At 47.2% G+C, this 17,265-nt stretch overlaps 1 protein-coding gene across 4 annotated transcripts in view; it reads left to right on the forward strand.

Moving 5' to 3' along the window:
• DFFB (DNA fragmentation factor subunit beta) overlaps positions 1-17,265 on the forward strand; it is a 355,076-nt gene that overhangs the window by 251,785 nt on the left and 86,026 nt on the right. For 3 of the 4 annotated variants that reach the window (XM_069610255.1, XM_069610254.1, XM_069610256.1), the window contains one exon: positions 815-1,006. The exons of the other annotated variant lie outside the window; for it this stretch is intronic. In XM_069610255.1, the coding sequence (XP_069466356.1) occupies positions 815-1,006 (192 nt within the window). The remainder of the gene's footprint in view (positions 1-814; positions 1,007-17,265) is intronic. 4 annotated transcript variants of the gene reach the window in all.

Below are 17,265 nucleotides of genomic sequence, written 5' to 3' on the forward strand. Positions count from 1 at the left end.
TCTCCAAATAAACGCAGCTGAAATGTTAAGCTCTAGTCTGACTAATTCTGGTTCGCCACAGTGCAGTAACACTATCGCGCAGAGCTCTAAAGGTCACTTAGAAATGAGTGATAGTTTAAGCTCCTCTGCAGTGCTGCTGCTTTTCTCAGTGTGAATGACCGACATGATACATTGGGTAGTTCACAGGGACCAGTATGATTAGAATTGCAAACTCTGAAATTGTATGTTTCCATTCGTGTGCCTACATCAGATTCATTGTCCATGAATTGGTAGCCCCTCAGTAAACCTATTGTTGGACTCATTTGTATTCAAGCAAAGATGCTCCCTACCTGTATTAAACCAACAAATTCAATCTGTTTGCGCAGGCATTGTAGAGTTCTGCCTTGACCCTCATGCTCCATATCAGCATGAATGTCTGACTGCGAGGTAGCAATCAGGTACTTGTGTAAAGAGAGAACCAAATGATCGTTGTAACTGCAGCATGACGCAAAGCTGTGAGGAAAATGGGAATATTCCCTTCCTATAGCATAGACCGCTTTAGTTGGCTGCACTTTAGCAAAATGTTCTGCTTTGCAGGACAGAAATCAATTTGTATTAGTGCAGCAAACATGCTAATCGCCAACCGTTTTCAAATGAAGATGAATATTGAAGAGATGTAGATCAATTTGGATAATTGCTGAATTTGTATGCATGTAATTTGAGCCTAGACTGTACTGTGCATGTGGACCCAACTCGGAGCAGTTTTGAAGACTGACTTTCAAGATATACATATGCAGATTTTCAGCTCTGGTATTCTTCCCTTTTCAATTTGTAGATGTCAGTGACATAAATCAGCTTTTAAATAGCTTTTACAAACAGCAAGATGACATTGTGGAAGCGGCCCAGAAGCTACTCTCTGATGAACAACAAGGTCCAAAGCGGCGGAAAATCCTTGTGGATCTGATTCAGAGCCTAAATGAAAATATTCTGGCAGAAACCCGTGATGAGGATGGACAATGGTTTGAAGGTATATTTTGCCCTCTTGCATGTTAACAGTACGTCCACTTTTTTTTTTAAACATGTTTATTTTTGATCGACACACCAGAGAAAAGTAAATTACAACATACTCTTTCATGACAATCTATACAGCTCATTGATCATCTCCTCCCCTCCCCTACCAACCCCATTCCCGTCCCCCCTCAGTTAACGTCCAAATCTTGTTCTTCTGTCCGTTGTATCATCTCCGTGCTCCCAGTCGTTAGAGCGTTTGCTACCACTCGTGGCTTAAAAGTTAGTGCTGGATAGCTCTGGTCATAGTCTATTACTGGGGACCAAATGTTCGTGAAGCGGTGAAGGAGGCCTCTGTTTGCCGCCGTGATCTTTTCTGCGACACAAATGTCCCAGAGTTTCAGCCACCATAGGATCATCAGGGGTCCCTCCGGCGATTTCCAGGTTCGTGCCACTGTGATTTTAGCGGCCAGGAGCAGGTGAGTAAGGAGGGTGGCTCTTCTACCCGATCTTGGGTATAAGCCTGGGATCGGGGCTCCTAATAGAATTGATTCTGGCTCCAAGGGCAGCTTTATCTCAGTTATGTCTGCTATGGTGGCGATGCATTGGGCCCAGAAGTTTGCAACCACTGGGCAAGACCACCACATATGAATGAACGATCCCTGTAGGCCGTATCGACGCCAGCATCGAGGGTCCAAGGCTGGGTTGAAATGATGCAGTCTAAGCGGCAGGTAGTACCATCTTAGAAGTAGTTTATGGGGACACTCACAATTAGTAATGCAGAAGGAGGAGGCACGTGTGAGAGACCAAATGTCTGACCAGACCTGGTCTTCTATTGGGTGTCCTAGATCTGTTTCCCATTGGTTCATGTAGGTTGCTCTAGCGACGAGAAGATTTGTCTGCAACAGCTTGTACATCGCTGAGATTCGCCCTCGGTGTGGGGGATCTGCGATTGTCAGCTCTGTAGGGTCTAGATCTCGTGTCGCTGCCTCGCGTGTTGTTGGATGGGAACACCAATGCCGTAGTTGCGCATATGTGAATCTGTCTGTTTCCGCCAAGCCAAAGGTGTTTTCGCATTGTTCAAAGGTGAGTGGCCGATTCTCCTCAAAAAGCTGGCTTAGGGAGCTTAGGCCGCCGGCAATCCAGTTCTTAAAGTTCACTAGGTGGGTTCCTGGGGAGAACGCCGGGTTATGAAATACCGGAGAAGCTGGGCCCAGGCCTCTGGGGATTCCCCTCTGTTTACGTGTCCATTCCCAGGCTTTTAAAGTCTGCTTAGTGGAAGAGAGGATTGTTGGCCACGTTCTTCGGAGGGCGGGGGGAAGATGCAGGAGGAAGCGGAGGGGGAGGGGTAAGCGGGATTGTTCATTCTCGACCCATCTAGGTCTGTTCGAACTTATCGTCCAGCCTTCAGTGTGAGCCAGCTGGGCCGCGATCTGGTATTTCTGGAGGTCTGGGACTCCTAGGCCTCCTAAATTAGGACTGCTCAGCATCGTCCTGAGCGGGATCCTTGACTACTTACCTTTCCAGATGAAGTGTAGTACCTTCCTCTGGAGGCGCAATAGTGGGGACCGGGGGATCAAAACTAGAATGGCCGAACAAGTGTAAAGCAGCCGTGGGAAGAGGTTCATTTTACATGCCGCTATACAGCCCAATAGCGAGATCTCCTGTGAGAGCCAGCGAGTGAGGTCTTCCTCCAAGGTCTTGAATAGTGGCTGAAAATTCGCTTGGTAGGTATCTTCCGGTCGGGCTGTGATCTGTACTCCTAGGTAGGGGATGGACTTTTCACTGAGTTGGATCGGGCAGAGGGCTCTGAAAGAATCCTTATCTTCCTGCTCCAGTCTCACCCCCAGAGCCGATGATTTCGCAAAGTTTATCGCGAATCCTGAAACCTTCCCGAAGCGATGAATTTCTGCCAGGGAGGACCTCGGCGATTGGGTGGTGTCCGATATGGTTAATAACACATCATCCGCATATAGTGCTATTTTATGTTGAGTGGGGCCTACATGGAGGCCTTTGATTCTGGGGTTCAGTCGGATCCGTTGGGCCAGTGGCTCCATGACCAGGGCGAAGAGCAGGGGAGACAAGGGACATCCTTGTCTGGTGCCGCATGATAAAGGGATCGGGTTAGATAGGAAACTGTTAACGCAGAGCAAGGTCTTCGGTGATTGGTAGTTCGCCAAGACCAGTTTCTGGAATGCGGGTCCAAAGTGAGAGGACTTTAGGGTAAGTCGGAGGAATGACCAATCCACTTTGTCAAAGGCCTTAGTCGCATCTAAAGCTAGCACAGCTAGTTTACGCGCATCATGACTTCGACCAGGTTTAGGACCCTGCGGACGTTGTCTGCAGCGGATCTATTCAGTACGAATCCTGTCTGGTCTGGGTCAATAATGTCCGGGAGCACCCTCGCTAATCGGTTAGCCAAGACCTTTGAGTAAATGTTAGCGTCCAGGTTTAGTAGGGAGATGGGTCTATACGCCGTGATGTCTCTGGGGTCTTTTCCCGGCTTCAGGGCGAGAACCATGATCGATTCCTGCATTGATGGGGTAATTGACCCCGAGGTAGCGAAAGAGTTAAAGAGCGATGTCAGGGGGGTCACCAGCTGCGAGCGAAAGACTTTGTAAAAGCGGGTCGAGAATCCATCTGGACCCGGGGCCCTTGGCTTGAGACTCTTGATGACTTTGTCGACCTCTTCGCTCGTGATCGGGGTCTCCAGCTCGTCTCGTACTGTAGGGGCGATCCGGGGAAGCGCTGCGTCTCTCAGGTAAGAGAGCTGCTCTTCGGGCGGTCTCGGGGAAGCTGTCATCGTGTCTGTGAGGTGAGCTACTGCGATGTGTTGCTTTTCTCCCTCTGCGAACTGGACTCTGCCCTGGGAATCACTGAGGCCTGGGATGGAGTTTCTCTTTCTGGTCTTCGCCAGCTTTTCCACCAGGAATTTGTTGGTCTTGTTCCCTTTGGCGTAGTAGCTCTGCTTAGTTCTGGCGAGAATCTGAGCTGTGTCTTCAGCGTAATGTGCTTCTAGCTTCTTCCGAGCTATCTGCAGGGCTCGATGGGTTCTGGGCGTCCAGTTTTTTGCTTTACATATAGCTTCCACTCTCTCTACTTCCTCCTGTAAGATCTGGCGAGACTGACGCTTCTTTTTGTGGTAGGCCGCTCCTTGGGAGATTAGGACTCCTCTCACAACCGCTTTCATTGCGTCCCACGTATTGGCCGGTGAGGTGCCCTCGCTCTTATTTTCCTTGAAGTAGTCTTTGATGGCTTTCGCTACCACATCCCTCAGTGACATGTCATTCAAGATCGGGTCATATAGGGACCACTTGCGTTTTGGGAGCGGATCCGGGTCATGGGCTCTCAATGTTGGCATGACCGGGGCATGATCCGATAAGATTCTGGGACCTATGGTTACCTCATCGGTGGGGGGGGGGAAGCCAGCAGCAGGTCGATGCGGGAGTAAGTTCTGTGTACATAAGAATAGAATGAATAGTCGCGGACCTCTGGATGTAAGACTCCATGTGTCGACCACATCTAAGGTTCGGAATAGTTTAAGCAGAGCTGTTGCCACACTATAGTCTTTACGAGCTGGGGGGTGAGACTTATCTTTGATTGGGTCAGGGGCTCCGTTGAAGTCTCCCCCTATTATTGTCTGTCCCTCAACGAATGGCCGGAGGGCATCTTCCAAAGCTGAGTAGAACTCTTCCTGTTTATCATTCGGGGCATAGATCGAAATAAGGGAGTACAGCTGGCCGTAGATCCGGCATTTAATTGCTACGAAGCAGCCGTCTGGGCAAAGCAAAGTGTCTAAGATTTGTGGTCGAAGTGTCTTAGCGATGAGTAATGCTGCTCCACCTTTCTTAGTGCCGTTCAATGCCAGAAATTGTAACAGGAATTGTCTGTCGCAGAGCATAGTGAAATCTGCTGGAATCGGGTGAGTTTCTTGAAGGAATACGACCGAGGCCTCTTCAATCTGTAGACGCCGTAGCATGGATTTCCTCTTCTGCGGCCCGTTTAAGCCTCTGACTTTGAGGTTCAGGAAATACACTTTCAGGTGTGGTTGAGGGGCTTCGTGGACTTTCCTCGACGGCTGGGGTGGGTTCTGTGGGGGAGAGTCATGGGTTTCAGGCATCATCCAAGAGCTTGGTGACAATGCGGTTCTCTAGTGGTCGTGTTTTATGACCTCTCCAACGGGAGGGTGAACATGGATGTGTGTGGGGGGCCGGGGTTTTCTGTGTGGCCTCCTCCACGGCCAACGGGGCCAAAACAGTTTTCCCCGCCAACGGGCCCGGGATAGAACCATTGGACTTGGTTCGCCTCCAAGGGTGGGTTGGTGACATACTCCTCGGAGTGGGGTGTGGGCCGCTCGGGGCCCGCGGCAAAGTTATATTCCGCTTTGGTTTCGGGATCGGCTAGTTGACGATAGAGGGGTATGACTGGATCATCGCATCTTCCGGCGCCTCTGTGCTTTAGACCAGGATTGTTACTGCTGTCTTTGGGGTGATTGGTCCGGTTCTTCTGGCGGGAGATGTGGACTGGAGGAGTGCGAGGCCTCCAGGGAGTTTGGGTGCAAGATGGACTTCGCGTCCTCAAGATGGCTGATTTTGCGCAGGGTTCCTGGTATGTGAATTGGAGAGTGGAAGGGAACAGCCATCGCTAGCCGATCTGCTGGCTTTGGAGGAACAGGGTCAAGGGCTTGAGGGCTCTTCTTTTCTGTAGGGTCATCAGGGAGAGATCCTGGAATATCTGAAGTGGGGTCCCCATGAATGAGAGCTCGTCCTTGGTGCGGCTTATCGCCGAGATGGCCTCTTTGGTGGCGTAGAAATGGACTCTAGTGATTACATCCGGGGGGCTGTCTGAGTCTACTCCTCTCCTCGGGCGCAATCTGTGGGTTCGGTCCAGGACGAGTTGGGCTTTGAGCGGGAGAAGGGCCTGGAAAAAATTGCTTATGTATTCCGGTAACTCTGTCTTGGATAGACGACGGGACCCCTCGAATGCGCAGGTTGTTCCGTCATGCCCTATTCTCCAGGTCCTCCTGCTTAAAGGAGAGTTCCGGGACTTTTTTTTTTATTGTCCCTACGGTTCGGCCATGTGTTTTTAAGCATAACTCGGTAGATCGTAGAAAACTTTCCTATGGACCTTACCCGACTTTTCGTCCATTAACGCACTCGAAATCAGCCGCCATTTTCTGATAATCCTATCATTTCCCCCCATCGACCTGGCTCACCTGCTTTTGCGGCACTAAATCAAATCCCCCGCCCCTGAGCCTGACATCAGCAGACGCGTACCGCCCATTTCCCAACGCCAAAGCACGTTTCGTGTCAACAATCGCTGCGCCTCAGCTAATGAAGTGTCGCCATGGAAATGGCAGGACGCCTCTTTCCTCAATAAGTATAAACACACTGTTTCACAACACACAGCAGCAGATTTTCGATTCCATTCCTCTCTCTGTGTTACTTTGAGTATTCTGTGACTCGTTTCTGTGCTCTGGTCAGCTACCTTCGCCGCTTCTAGGCCTTGTGAACACCTGTACCATCTCTGTAAATTATTTTACTTTCTTTACCACACAATGGCTACAATAATGCCGTATATGTACGAGCCCGAGTACACCGAGGAAGAACTACTGGAAAGGCAAGCACGCGAAAACGATGGGGATTCGGACGGCAGTTGGGAGGACCAGTCAACGGATGAAGAGCCTGGACCATGTCGCATGGACGGCGTCTCCACCTGGTGCACGTGCAATCGGTGCGAGCTAATGCCAACTGAGGAGGAGAACTGCTGCTGCCGTGAAAATTCCGGGTGCTTGGCCTACATTTCAGAAGGCGAGCCAAGTCCGCAATGCATCACCGAGCTGCCAGAGTTCAGGGAAGCCTGCCTCTCACGGACCGTGTTGAGGATGATGATGGTGCTTATGCACGAACTTCGCGGCACTGTTCGTCCGCGTAATCCGAGTAACGAGTAAGTATACTCTGGTTTTGATGTCAGTGATGCCACTACTATGTCATGGTCGTCTCCCACATATAAAATTACATCTACATATCATTCGAATGCATGTAAACTGGTTCCATATTGTGCATTTTCTAGATAGAATTTTTTTCAAAGCAGAATGACATTTTTTACCTGAATCGACAGTGATAAGAAAGTTTTGTCATTTTAATACAGTTTGCATCTTTCATTTTCACAGGTGGTACAGGCTGGTGGCCTATCGTTGCTTCACTTGGTGGCTTCACGGGAGGCTCGGACACCGCGTTCGGAGAGTAATACCTGCCTGTGCGGTACTTGCCATTAGACAACATTTCCCCAGCGGCAGTGGACAATACCGCAGATTTTCCCTGGATGTGCTGCAACCGGAACTTTACAATGTGTAATGTTTATTATTTATGTTCAATTGAAATTAAGATCTAAAATAAAACCCAACATATATTTTAACAATGGTTGTTTGGATTTTTTAAATGAATCTAGTGTGTCTCCATTGAATAGTCTTCCTGTGCCTTGTCTTGTCACACCACATGTCTCCGGCCAGCATCCTGCAGCCTGCCTCTTACATGCAGTTAGATGGCCTCTCCTTGGTGAGGCCCTGCGGCAAACGAGTCTTGTCTGCACGACCACCGCCCCAATCCACCCCCCCGCCCTATCAAAGGCAGTTCGCACCGGGGTACTTGCGCTGGCAAGTGGAGCTGTCAGGGAGCGATAAAGGCCAAGAGGTGCCAAAGACCATGTACACTTCAAAGTGGTCTATAGAGCATGGGTTGTTGTTCCCATGTCTACCTCCAGACCCCGTGTCTCCTGCCAAGCATTCCCCCTCACGCTGGACGGCCCCCTGCAATCCACATAAGTGTGTCTCCATTCACGAGTCTTCCTGTGTCTTGTCTGCACGACCACCGCCCCAATCCACCCCCCCGCCCTATCAAAGGCAGTTCGCACCGGGGTACTTGTGCTGGCAAGTGGAGCTGTCAGGGAGCGATAAAGGCCAAGAGGTGCCAAAGACCATGTACACTTCAAAGTGGTCTATAGAGCATGGGTTGTTGTTCCCATGTCTACCTCCAGACCCCGTGTCTCCTGCCAAGCATCCCCCCCTCACGCTGGACGGCCCCCTGAAAACCGCATAATGCCACGACATATACACGTCATTCATTCACAAACACACCCCTGTTTCAAATTCTTTATAACCCACTTCATATTTCTAATGAGAACTACTTTGCGCTTTGCTAGTCAACCCGTGAAGGTGCTGGTTATCTGCTCTTCGTCTCTGTGAACTTCCGTGACCACTTCGAGGAAACTCGTCAGTTTGCAACCTGTGAACTGCTCCCTGTTCTACGACAAGAAACTACTCTGATCCCTGCATCTAACTGTTTGTTCGTCAAGGTAAGGCCATGTACCATAATCATTTTGCGTGCAATTTCTTTTCGTTCAAGACAGTACATGCAAGTAACTAGTCACATGTTCTGAGTTTAGTCAAATTATTTTTCAATTTTTTTAAAGTTATTCAAATACTTATCCGCATGTGAATAACGTGTATAGTTCCAAGAACCAAAACGAACCTTGCATTGAACCTTTTATGTGTCATTTAATTTTTTAACACATTGGTATTCATAGAGAATTGTTGATCTTTACTTTTCAGAACTTTCCACAATGCCTGCCTGTTCCATTGGCGGTTGCCCTTCGAAGACCCATAATAAATCTGAAGGTATTATAATGCATGTTTTCCCTAAGACAATAGATCAGATAAGAGAATGGGTCCGATATTGCGGATATCCACCGTCTGAGCTTGAAAGTAGAGTCCTAGAAGTCTTTGCGGACAAGAGGGGTGATCGATACCGCATCTGCAGCAGGCACTTTAGCTCAGACATGTACTCCACATTATTGCTAATAAAGAAGAACACACCGCGAGCGAGGCGAAAATTGCTCTCAACCGCTATTCCCACTCTATTCGTCCACATCCCTCCACTGGTGAGTCAAGTTTATGTATTTATCTCTCGGCCTTGCGGTAGTGTGTAGCATTAGCTAACAATAATTTCCCCATTTATGTATCCACTCAATATGAAGGCGGAAGATTCTCCATCCGTGTCGTTATTGCAGTCATCAGCCACTTCAAGCGCCTATCGGGTAATCTTACTTGGCTATTCTGCCACTGACTTGTTTTAGGCATGTAAATCAATAGTTTTAATTTATCGTGTAATTATTTTACCTAATGGTACACCCTTGTACTCGTCCTCTAGTCTTTGTTTTCAGTTATAATTATTGTTATCCAAAATAATGCAAGTACTGTCTTTCAGGGAGATGCTGAGGAGTCCAACGTATTGACGACTACCGTTGATGTCACTCAGATGCTCGAGGTACGTTTCAGGACAGTTCCATCGATGGAGATCATCAGATCTTGCATTCTTGTAGCGTGATTGTTACACACAATGTTTCTTTCGTTTTTAGCCATTGATATGTCCTTCTGTCGTCGCCCTCCTATGTGTCTTCTTTTTTCAATATTGTGTTCATTACTAATGAAAGTCCTATGTTTCAGGGAGTCGATGGAGCATTAGTCCAAGAAGAAGGGGGAGCGTGCAGTTACGGGTCGGCGCAACAGCTTGCAGAAGTGTGCACCGCAGTTACATCGTCCCTTGATGTTCTTATGCATTTCGAGGTATGGATACTGACAGTTTGATCAAGCGAAATCACATGACGTGATTACATCCGCTATACTTCCTTCTTTATTAACGCAAGTACTATGTTTCAGGGAGATGACGGAGCTTCTTCTACAAGAACATCACCCCTAGTAGTTGATGCAGATCTCTGGGTGGTGACACTTCCAACGATCGAGCAAATCGAATCATATTTACATATCCATTATTTATTTTAGACAACTGATCGTTTGTGCAGGTCTATTTAGATGAGCCGTTCACGCCTGCACAAAGTTTCTGTTCTTTTTATCAAAATAGAAAACCATACTAATGCAATTACTGTGTTTCAGGGAGTCACTGAAGCATCATCTTCAATAATATCATCAATGGAAGTCTATGAGGAGCCCGAGGTATGGATCTTGACAGTTCCATCTAACTAGATCAACAATGCGTGAATAATTGTCGTTTGAATGTTCTACACAAAGCGTTCATTCGTGTTTTGCTATTGAGATGTACGTGGGTATTGGTCCCCAAGTACATTTTGTGTTTTCGATATTATACATACTAATGAAAGTTCTATGTTTCAGGGAGTCGATGGAGCGTCAGTGCGTGATGGATGTGCTTATCAGGAAAATATAGTCGTTGCAGCGCAAGAGGAAGTGGAGACATGCACACACGAGTCGGAGCAACAGCGTCCTGATGTTGAAGTTCGAGGCAAGAAAGTTTCAAAGAAAAGAAAGCAAAAGAAGGTTAGTGTCCTGGTCACTATATTATGTTGTTTTTCACTGTTAATAGTTCAATACTGTAAGTTGTGTTTAAACTGAACATCCCTTTTCCAATCTGTCCTCTAGTTGCGAGTGGGTGTACGAACTAGATCTACACAGACAGTGAAGCGAACGAGAGATGTTGCTTGTCAAACCTTTTGGCAGGGACTTGAGACTGGAGATGCATCGTGCCAATGGGAAGAATATGAAGTGATTGACAACGGAGCTATACCACCACCAGCCATTGATAGTGAATGTCCTCCTGGTAGTTCGGATGCAGTCGGAGATCAATTCACAGAATCCACACCCGCGAAAACTAAGACCGCGAGAAAGTTGAAGAAATTGTTTTATTCACCCATCGCCGGAGAAGGAACAGATGTTGCAATGGAAGAGAATGAAGTGGACGACAATGAAACACCATCAATATCACTGAACATAGCGGAAGACGATATCAGAGATTCTACCTTTCATGTGAGTGACATGTCCTCAACGTTACAGGCCGAACCAGCTGGGATGCAGAGTGACAGTATAAGGAAAGAGGCCAAATTCATTGTATTCGATAGTTGTTTGATTGATATTATTATTCGGATGAAATGTGGGCATTCGGTTGGTGGGGAAGTATGTGGGGAGCCATTGATTAATGTGACTCGTGCAATTCGAGGCACTAACCTTAAAATACATGCCACCTGTACAAAATATCATCCTTTCTCATGGTCTGCACAACCTATGCTGGGACAACTGCCAGCAGGCAATCTACTTTGTGCAGCGGCTGCACTTTTTAGTGGTTCAAGTTTTAAAAAATTAGAGTCTTTCTTTCAGTTTGTGGGAATCCATTTCATTGCGAAAACTCAGTTCTACAAATACCAAACCGATTATCTATTTCCAGCCATTAGCGAAGCTTGGAGAATGGAAAAAATGTCTATTGATAGTACATTCGCGGGCAAACGGTTCAGGCTAGCCGGTGATGGACAGTGCGACAGCCCAGGATTTTCAGCCAAGTACTGCACCTACCACTTTCAGGACATGGAAAGTAAGAGAATTGTGAGTTTGGTGGTCGTGCAGGTGTCACAAAGTACATCCTCAGTGGCCATGGAGAAAGTTGGCTTTGTAGCATCATTGCAAGAACTACAATCGCGGGGAATGGTGATCGACCTGATAGCCACGGACCGACACGTTTCAATTGCCAAGACAATGAGAGAAGAGTACAAAAATATAAATCACCAATTTGACGTTTGGCATCTTGCAAAAACAATCAATAAAAAATTGTCGGCTGCAGGTAAAAAAAAAGATATGCAAGGTATTTCACAGTGGTCCAAGTCAATCAGCAACCATCTTTGGTGGAGCTCAAAAACATGTGGAGGGTCGTTGGAAATTCTACTGGAAAAATGGCGGTCAGTAATGCTACACTGTACAAACGTTCACCGATGGAACACGAACCAACATTTCCACAATTGTGAACATGACCATTTGTCCACAGAGGAGGCACGGAAGAAGAAGTGGTTGATTCCTTCATCACCCACTCACAAAGCCATTGAAAAGATTGTATTTGATAAAACTATAACAAAAGCTTTGAGGGGACTCACGGAATTCTGCCACACAGGAGATTTGGAGGTGTTCCACAATATGTGCCTAAAGTACAGGCCAAAACGATTGCATTTTGGCATGGAGGGCATGATAAATCGGACTCTTTTAGCGGTCTTGGCACATAACCATAATGTTGGCCGTCAACAAAGTAGGACGACCGGAACTTTAGGGACGCTTCGCTACAATAAGGCCTTCACTAAAAGAAGTAAACAATGGGTGATCAAACCAGTGTTTGAGGATATGCAATATGAGTTTATTGAGAGACTTATTGTTGACGTCCTAGATAGGCACATAAATGGAGTTGTGAACGAACCTGTGCAGGGGACAACTGCATTGCCACCCAACATTGCCTCTGTTCCATGTCCACCTAAAGAAGAGCTCATTGAGAAATACACATCACGGTTTAAATGATTGTAATTTGATTGTCTGTTCTTTCGAGTCTCCTCATGTCGCAGGCCCATTGAATATGTGTATCTATCCAACCTTGTTCATTTGCGCATTAAATTAAACCAAACAGTAATATAAATCATTTTTCAAAAAATATAGAATGTCTCCGTATTTATGGTTCTGTGGGGCTGCAAAGCACGCAGACAAAATGCAAAGATGGAGTGTAAATTTCAAGTCCTGTGAGATGGCCTTACACTGAATGTAGCTAACTAGGAATGTGCGCTCGTTCAAAGTGAAGGTCAGCTGCTTTGATTTTTTCTCGGGTGCCAGAATGGCCCACGACTCAGTATAAGGTTCTATTGTTATTTTACCTTGACAGGCCGGGACCACGTAAGAAACGATAATGAATATAATTTCAGAAACGAAAGCCATTTCATGTTCGTTCATTAGAAGAAATAACGTCGGCATAGAAGGAGTGGTATTTCGGGGCTGCCCTACGCACAGACACAATGGAAAATGCAAATATAATGTAAGTAACTCTTTAGATGAGTTTATACCGCAATTTAATTACTATACAGTAGCTTACCGCGCACTAGAACCGTCTCCTTTTACGGAAGCACCTCAAAACCTTCCTCTTTGCTTCTGCTTTCTCTCTCCCTCTCCCCTGCTACAACTGGTCCACTGTCTGCGATCTCGGTCCTGGGCCCTTCCACTCTCCACCTGCACTCCCTGTCAACCCCTGCACTGGGGGACTGTCTCAGTATCCTAGAGCCCCCCCTTGACGTATAAAACCCAGTTGCACTGTCCTAGCTATGAAATAATTTCCCGACCTAATATATAAAATGAATAATTTTAATAAAGATCTGATGGTGAGACTAATTTCATTTTTTATGTTTTTCAAACAGGTACTTCATCCATTATTGTCTGTGTCACGAGTACCAGACACCGGCGGATGGCTTTTATAACCGCCAGTTGCTTCTCCGCGTGAACAACGTTACCACCCTGACCATTTTGTGGGACGATCGCCAAGTACAAGTATGCCCTTACGCGGTACTAACGGCTAGATGCAACATACAGACCGTTGTGGTGGCCTAGTGCCTCGTTGTTGGAACAGCCATGCGATTATCAGTGCGACCGAAGAGCTTATTTTATCGTAAACCAACACCCTGTGTACTGCACACGAACATCGCTTGCCTCAAGACGAACTATTTTGGATCGAGAGCAAAGAAAAATGCAAATCGCTGAATATTCTCTAAAAATTTGATGTCCAATAAATGTACTTTGCCAAATGTACAATCTTGCAGTTTGCTTTTAAACCACAGTTTCATATTCCGAATTGTGGCGCTGTATTGTGAGATGATCTAAGACCCTGTGTACAGCAAAGGAACATCGCGTGCCTCAAAACGAACTTTTTGGAACGTGAGCAAATAAAAATGAAAATCGCTGAATATTCTCTAAACATTTGATGTCAAATAAATGTACTTTACCAAATTTACAATCTTGCGGTTTGATTTAAAAGTACTGTTTCATATTCCGAATTGTGGCGCGCTGTGTTGTGTGCTGATCTGTGTTGATTTCCGGGTTCTGTGTGGAGTCGCGTAGAAGACGCCTGGGCGCGTTTGCCTACGCAGCACAGTCACGTCACGGATAGAGGCGGGGAATATTAATGTTTTGATAAAGTCTGTTTCAGGGGCGGGGGATTTGATTTAGTGCCGCAAAAGCAGGTGAGCCAGGTCGATGGGGGGAAATGATAGGATTATCAGAAAATGGCGGCTGATTTCGAGTGCGTTAATGGACGAAAAGTCGGGTAAGGTCCATAGGAAAGTTTTCTACGATCTACCGAGTTATGCTTAAAAACACATGGCCGAACCGTAGGGACAATAAAAAAAAGTCCCGGAACTCTCCTTTAAATTCGAGCACTTCGCTTCTAGTCTGGAGCGCTTGAATCTCGCGTTGCATTTCTATTAGCGTTGCGTCATGGCTCTGGGTTAAGTCCTCGACTTCTCCTACCCTCTGTTCGGCTTCTGTGAGTCGTTGGTCTGTCTGTTCTAGACGTGTGGTGAGCTCGGTCATGCAGGACCTAAACTCAGCTTTGATGTTCTGCATGAAGGCCACGATGTGATCTTTGGTGGCCAGCTTACTTTGTTCTTCATGGGCCTTCTGTGGGGTGAGCTTAGGGGGAGTCCGGTTTCTTTGCCTTATCCGCTGCTAGGAGCATGGTGGAAATGTCCGAGGACTTGGTTGTTTTAGCGAGCTTCGACATCTTGCCAGTACAATGACCCTGGGGTTCCTTTTCTGGTTGGGTCGCGAAGGGCAGGGGACTGCCCGCCAGGGTGCTGATGCTTCAGGCTCTACACCAGGGCTGAGATCCGGGATATCAGGGTGACGGTGGGCAGGGGCGCCCCAGGAATTCGCCAGGTGGCTGGGCCAGCGAGGGGTCCGGGTTCAGGCTCCCATGGCCCTGTGTCCGGGTTCCTCTGCCTTAGCTGGGGTGGTGTTGGGGGAGGGGGAGCCGGAGTACCGCCACTTGTCAGGGGCTCAAGTGACTCACCCCCGTTGGGCCGAGTCAGAGCGAGGCCCCAGGGCCCTCAATTAGTGAGTGCCTCGGGGGGCCGAGCGCTTCGCTCGCTCCGCAGGGCCGATGCTTATGAGGGTTGGGCTCACCTCTATTTTGTCACCGCTTTCGGGTGCCGCAGTTCTCCCAGTCTTGGCTCTGGGTCCAGCTCCGATGCTCCTCGCTGCTCACCCACGGAGAGAGGGGAGCCCTCCGTTTTCACGGCGCCGTCCCCGTCAGCACTTTGGGAACCCTAGGAGCGTGCCGCAGGCGACGGGGCGAGAAATCTCTCCTCTCAGCTCCACCTCTACCCCCGCAGCAGGTCTCGTCCGCCATCTTGGAAGCGTTGCTGCCGGACCGCGAGCGCGGGAGAATTCGATCCATTTCAGTGCTCAATCGGGGAATAATGGAGCTTTACTGCACATCGACGGGTGCCTCAGCATATCAGCTCGCCATAGCTCCATCAGTCGATTCGATCCGATCGCCAGGGATTGATTAAATGCTAAATGCCGCGGGTCTCGGACAGAGGCCCTCAAGGAAGCAGCCGCATCGCTGGCGCTCCAGGCCACGCCCCCCCCCACTTTTTAAAGCACTATATTTCAACTTGGCAGTATTGTGGAGCTTTGTACCACCCCAACAGGAGGGCACAAACAAAAAACTATGGGGGGGGGAATAATTCAAGATACATAAATATATATACTACATAGTGAAATAAGTACATATACTGCGAGCATGTATATTACATAGAAGTGATTTATGGCCTGCTCCTGAAACAATTTCATCAATGATGTTGACAATCTGTTGGTACGGTTAGGCTGTAGTCCAATCATAATTTCTAAGTCCATAGATATTAATTTATTTGGTTTTGTTTAGGAACTAACAGAGCTCCCAGCCATGAGAGATCATTTTGGACCTGTTATGGGCAGGTTATGCTCACTGGTGATGTCCTCCTATTAAGCACACCCAAGACGTCATTATCTTCAGACAATAAGACTGAGGTTTGGAAAGTGTGCCACGGGTGCTCCGGGGCTCGAGCACCCCCAGGAAAAGCAATCTGCACTTATTACTAATATCAATGGCACTTCATTGAAATCTAGCTGCTAGCACACCCTGGAAATTCATAAATTGTCTCTCCTGGAGCGTTATACAGGTCTGCAGTGCCCTGGCACATGATGAACCATCTTGAGCAAACAGCAGAGCTTGGTCCGCTAGCAAGCCTAGCAACTCCATCAGTAAAGCCTTTAGGCCCAAGCGAGAGGGTGGAAAGAAAAAAAAAGAGGGCTTAGAGGGTAGGTTTTATGAAAGCTGGAGTAGAATCTAGAAGGGGGAACGGAGAAAGGCAGATCAATGAGTGAAGGAAACAGAAGGTGAAAGCGGTGAGGGGAGACAGAAGGAGAAAAAAGACCAGTCAAATGTGGAAATGGGTCAATTTAGAGAGTGTAGAAGAGGACAGGCAAGTGGAGAAAAAGGAAGAAGCAAGAGGGAAAGAGGAGATGTGGGGAAGCAACGGATGACGCAGGATTAGAGACAACTGAAGGCTATAGGGAAAGACTGTCAGGGAAAAGGGGGCTGATATAAAAAAAAGATAATACCTAATGTAGATCGAGGAAGCAAAAAGGTGGGAAAGAGAGGAGAAAAGTGGAAATTGTATGAAGAAGGCAAAGGGAAGAGCAGGAGAGATGTTGAGAGCAAACAGTGTTGGGGTAGCAGTGGTAGGAACAGGAGATGGGAAGGAAGGGGAGATGGAATAAGTACGTACTGTGAGAGAATTGAGCAAGGGACAGAGCTTACAGGTGCAGAGAGAAAAGATTGGGCAGGGAAACTGGAGTTTTCCAAGTGAGAAAAGAAATCGGTCATTAATTTTCTTAATGAACACGTCCCCAACCACAGCCCCACCCTGATAAACCTTTCCAGCCAAGCGTTTGGTAAAAATGTAAAGGGCCTTGCAAGTAGTATTTGACCGAGGTCCCACAAAGGCTCTGAACGGGTGCTGTAAGGAACTCATGGTGGCAACAGTAAAGACGGACACAAGTGATCACAGTTCAAGAGTGTTTATTAAACTGTAAATGCAGGGTGCAAAAACACCTAAACTAAATCGAAGATGAGGGCAAACTTCGACCATGAAAATACGGCAGTCCTTGTGGCGTTGTCAAAATAAAAGGCCTATACTAAAAGAAATTATTGCCAAATCCTTACAACTAATTACAGAAAGATTGTGGGATAGGGTTTTCTTTTATTTTAATAAACATTCTTTATTGACATTTTTAACATGGATGACAGAAAAAAGAGAAAATGGTACAATAGTACAACGTATATATTCTTCAGCATTATTTACAGAAAACACTGTGTTCAGAAAATTAAGAGGGGACAGAGTACACGGAAATAAGGG

Source organism: Ambystoma mexicanum, chromosome 8, assembly GCF_040938575.1.
Source record: "Ambystoma mexicanum isolate Mex_15411 chromosome 8, UKY_AmexF1_1, whole genome shotgun sequence".
Taxonomy (NCBI): domain Eukaryota; kingdom Metazoa; phylum Chordata; class Amphibia; order Caudata; family Ambystomatidae; genus Ambystoma; species Ambystoma mexicanum.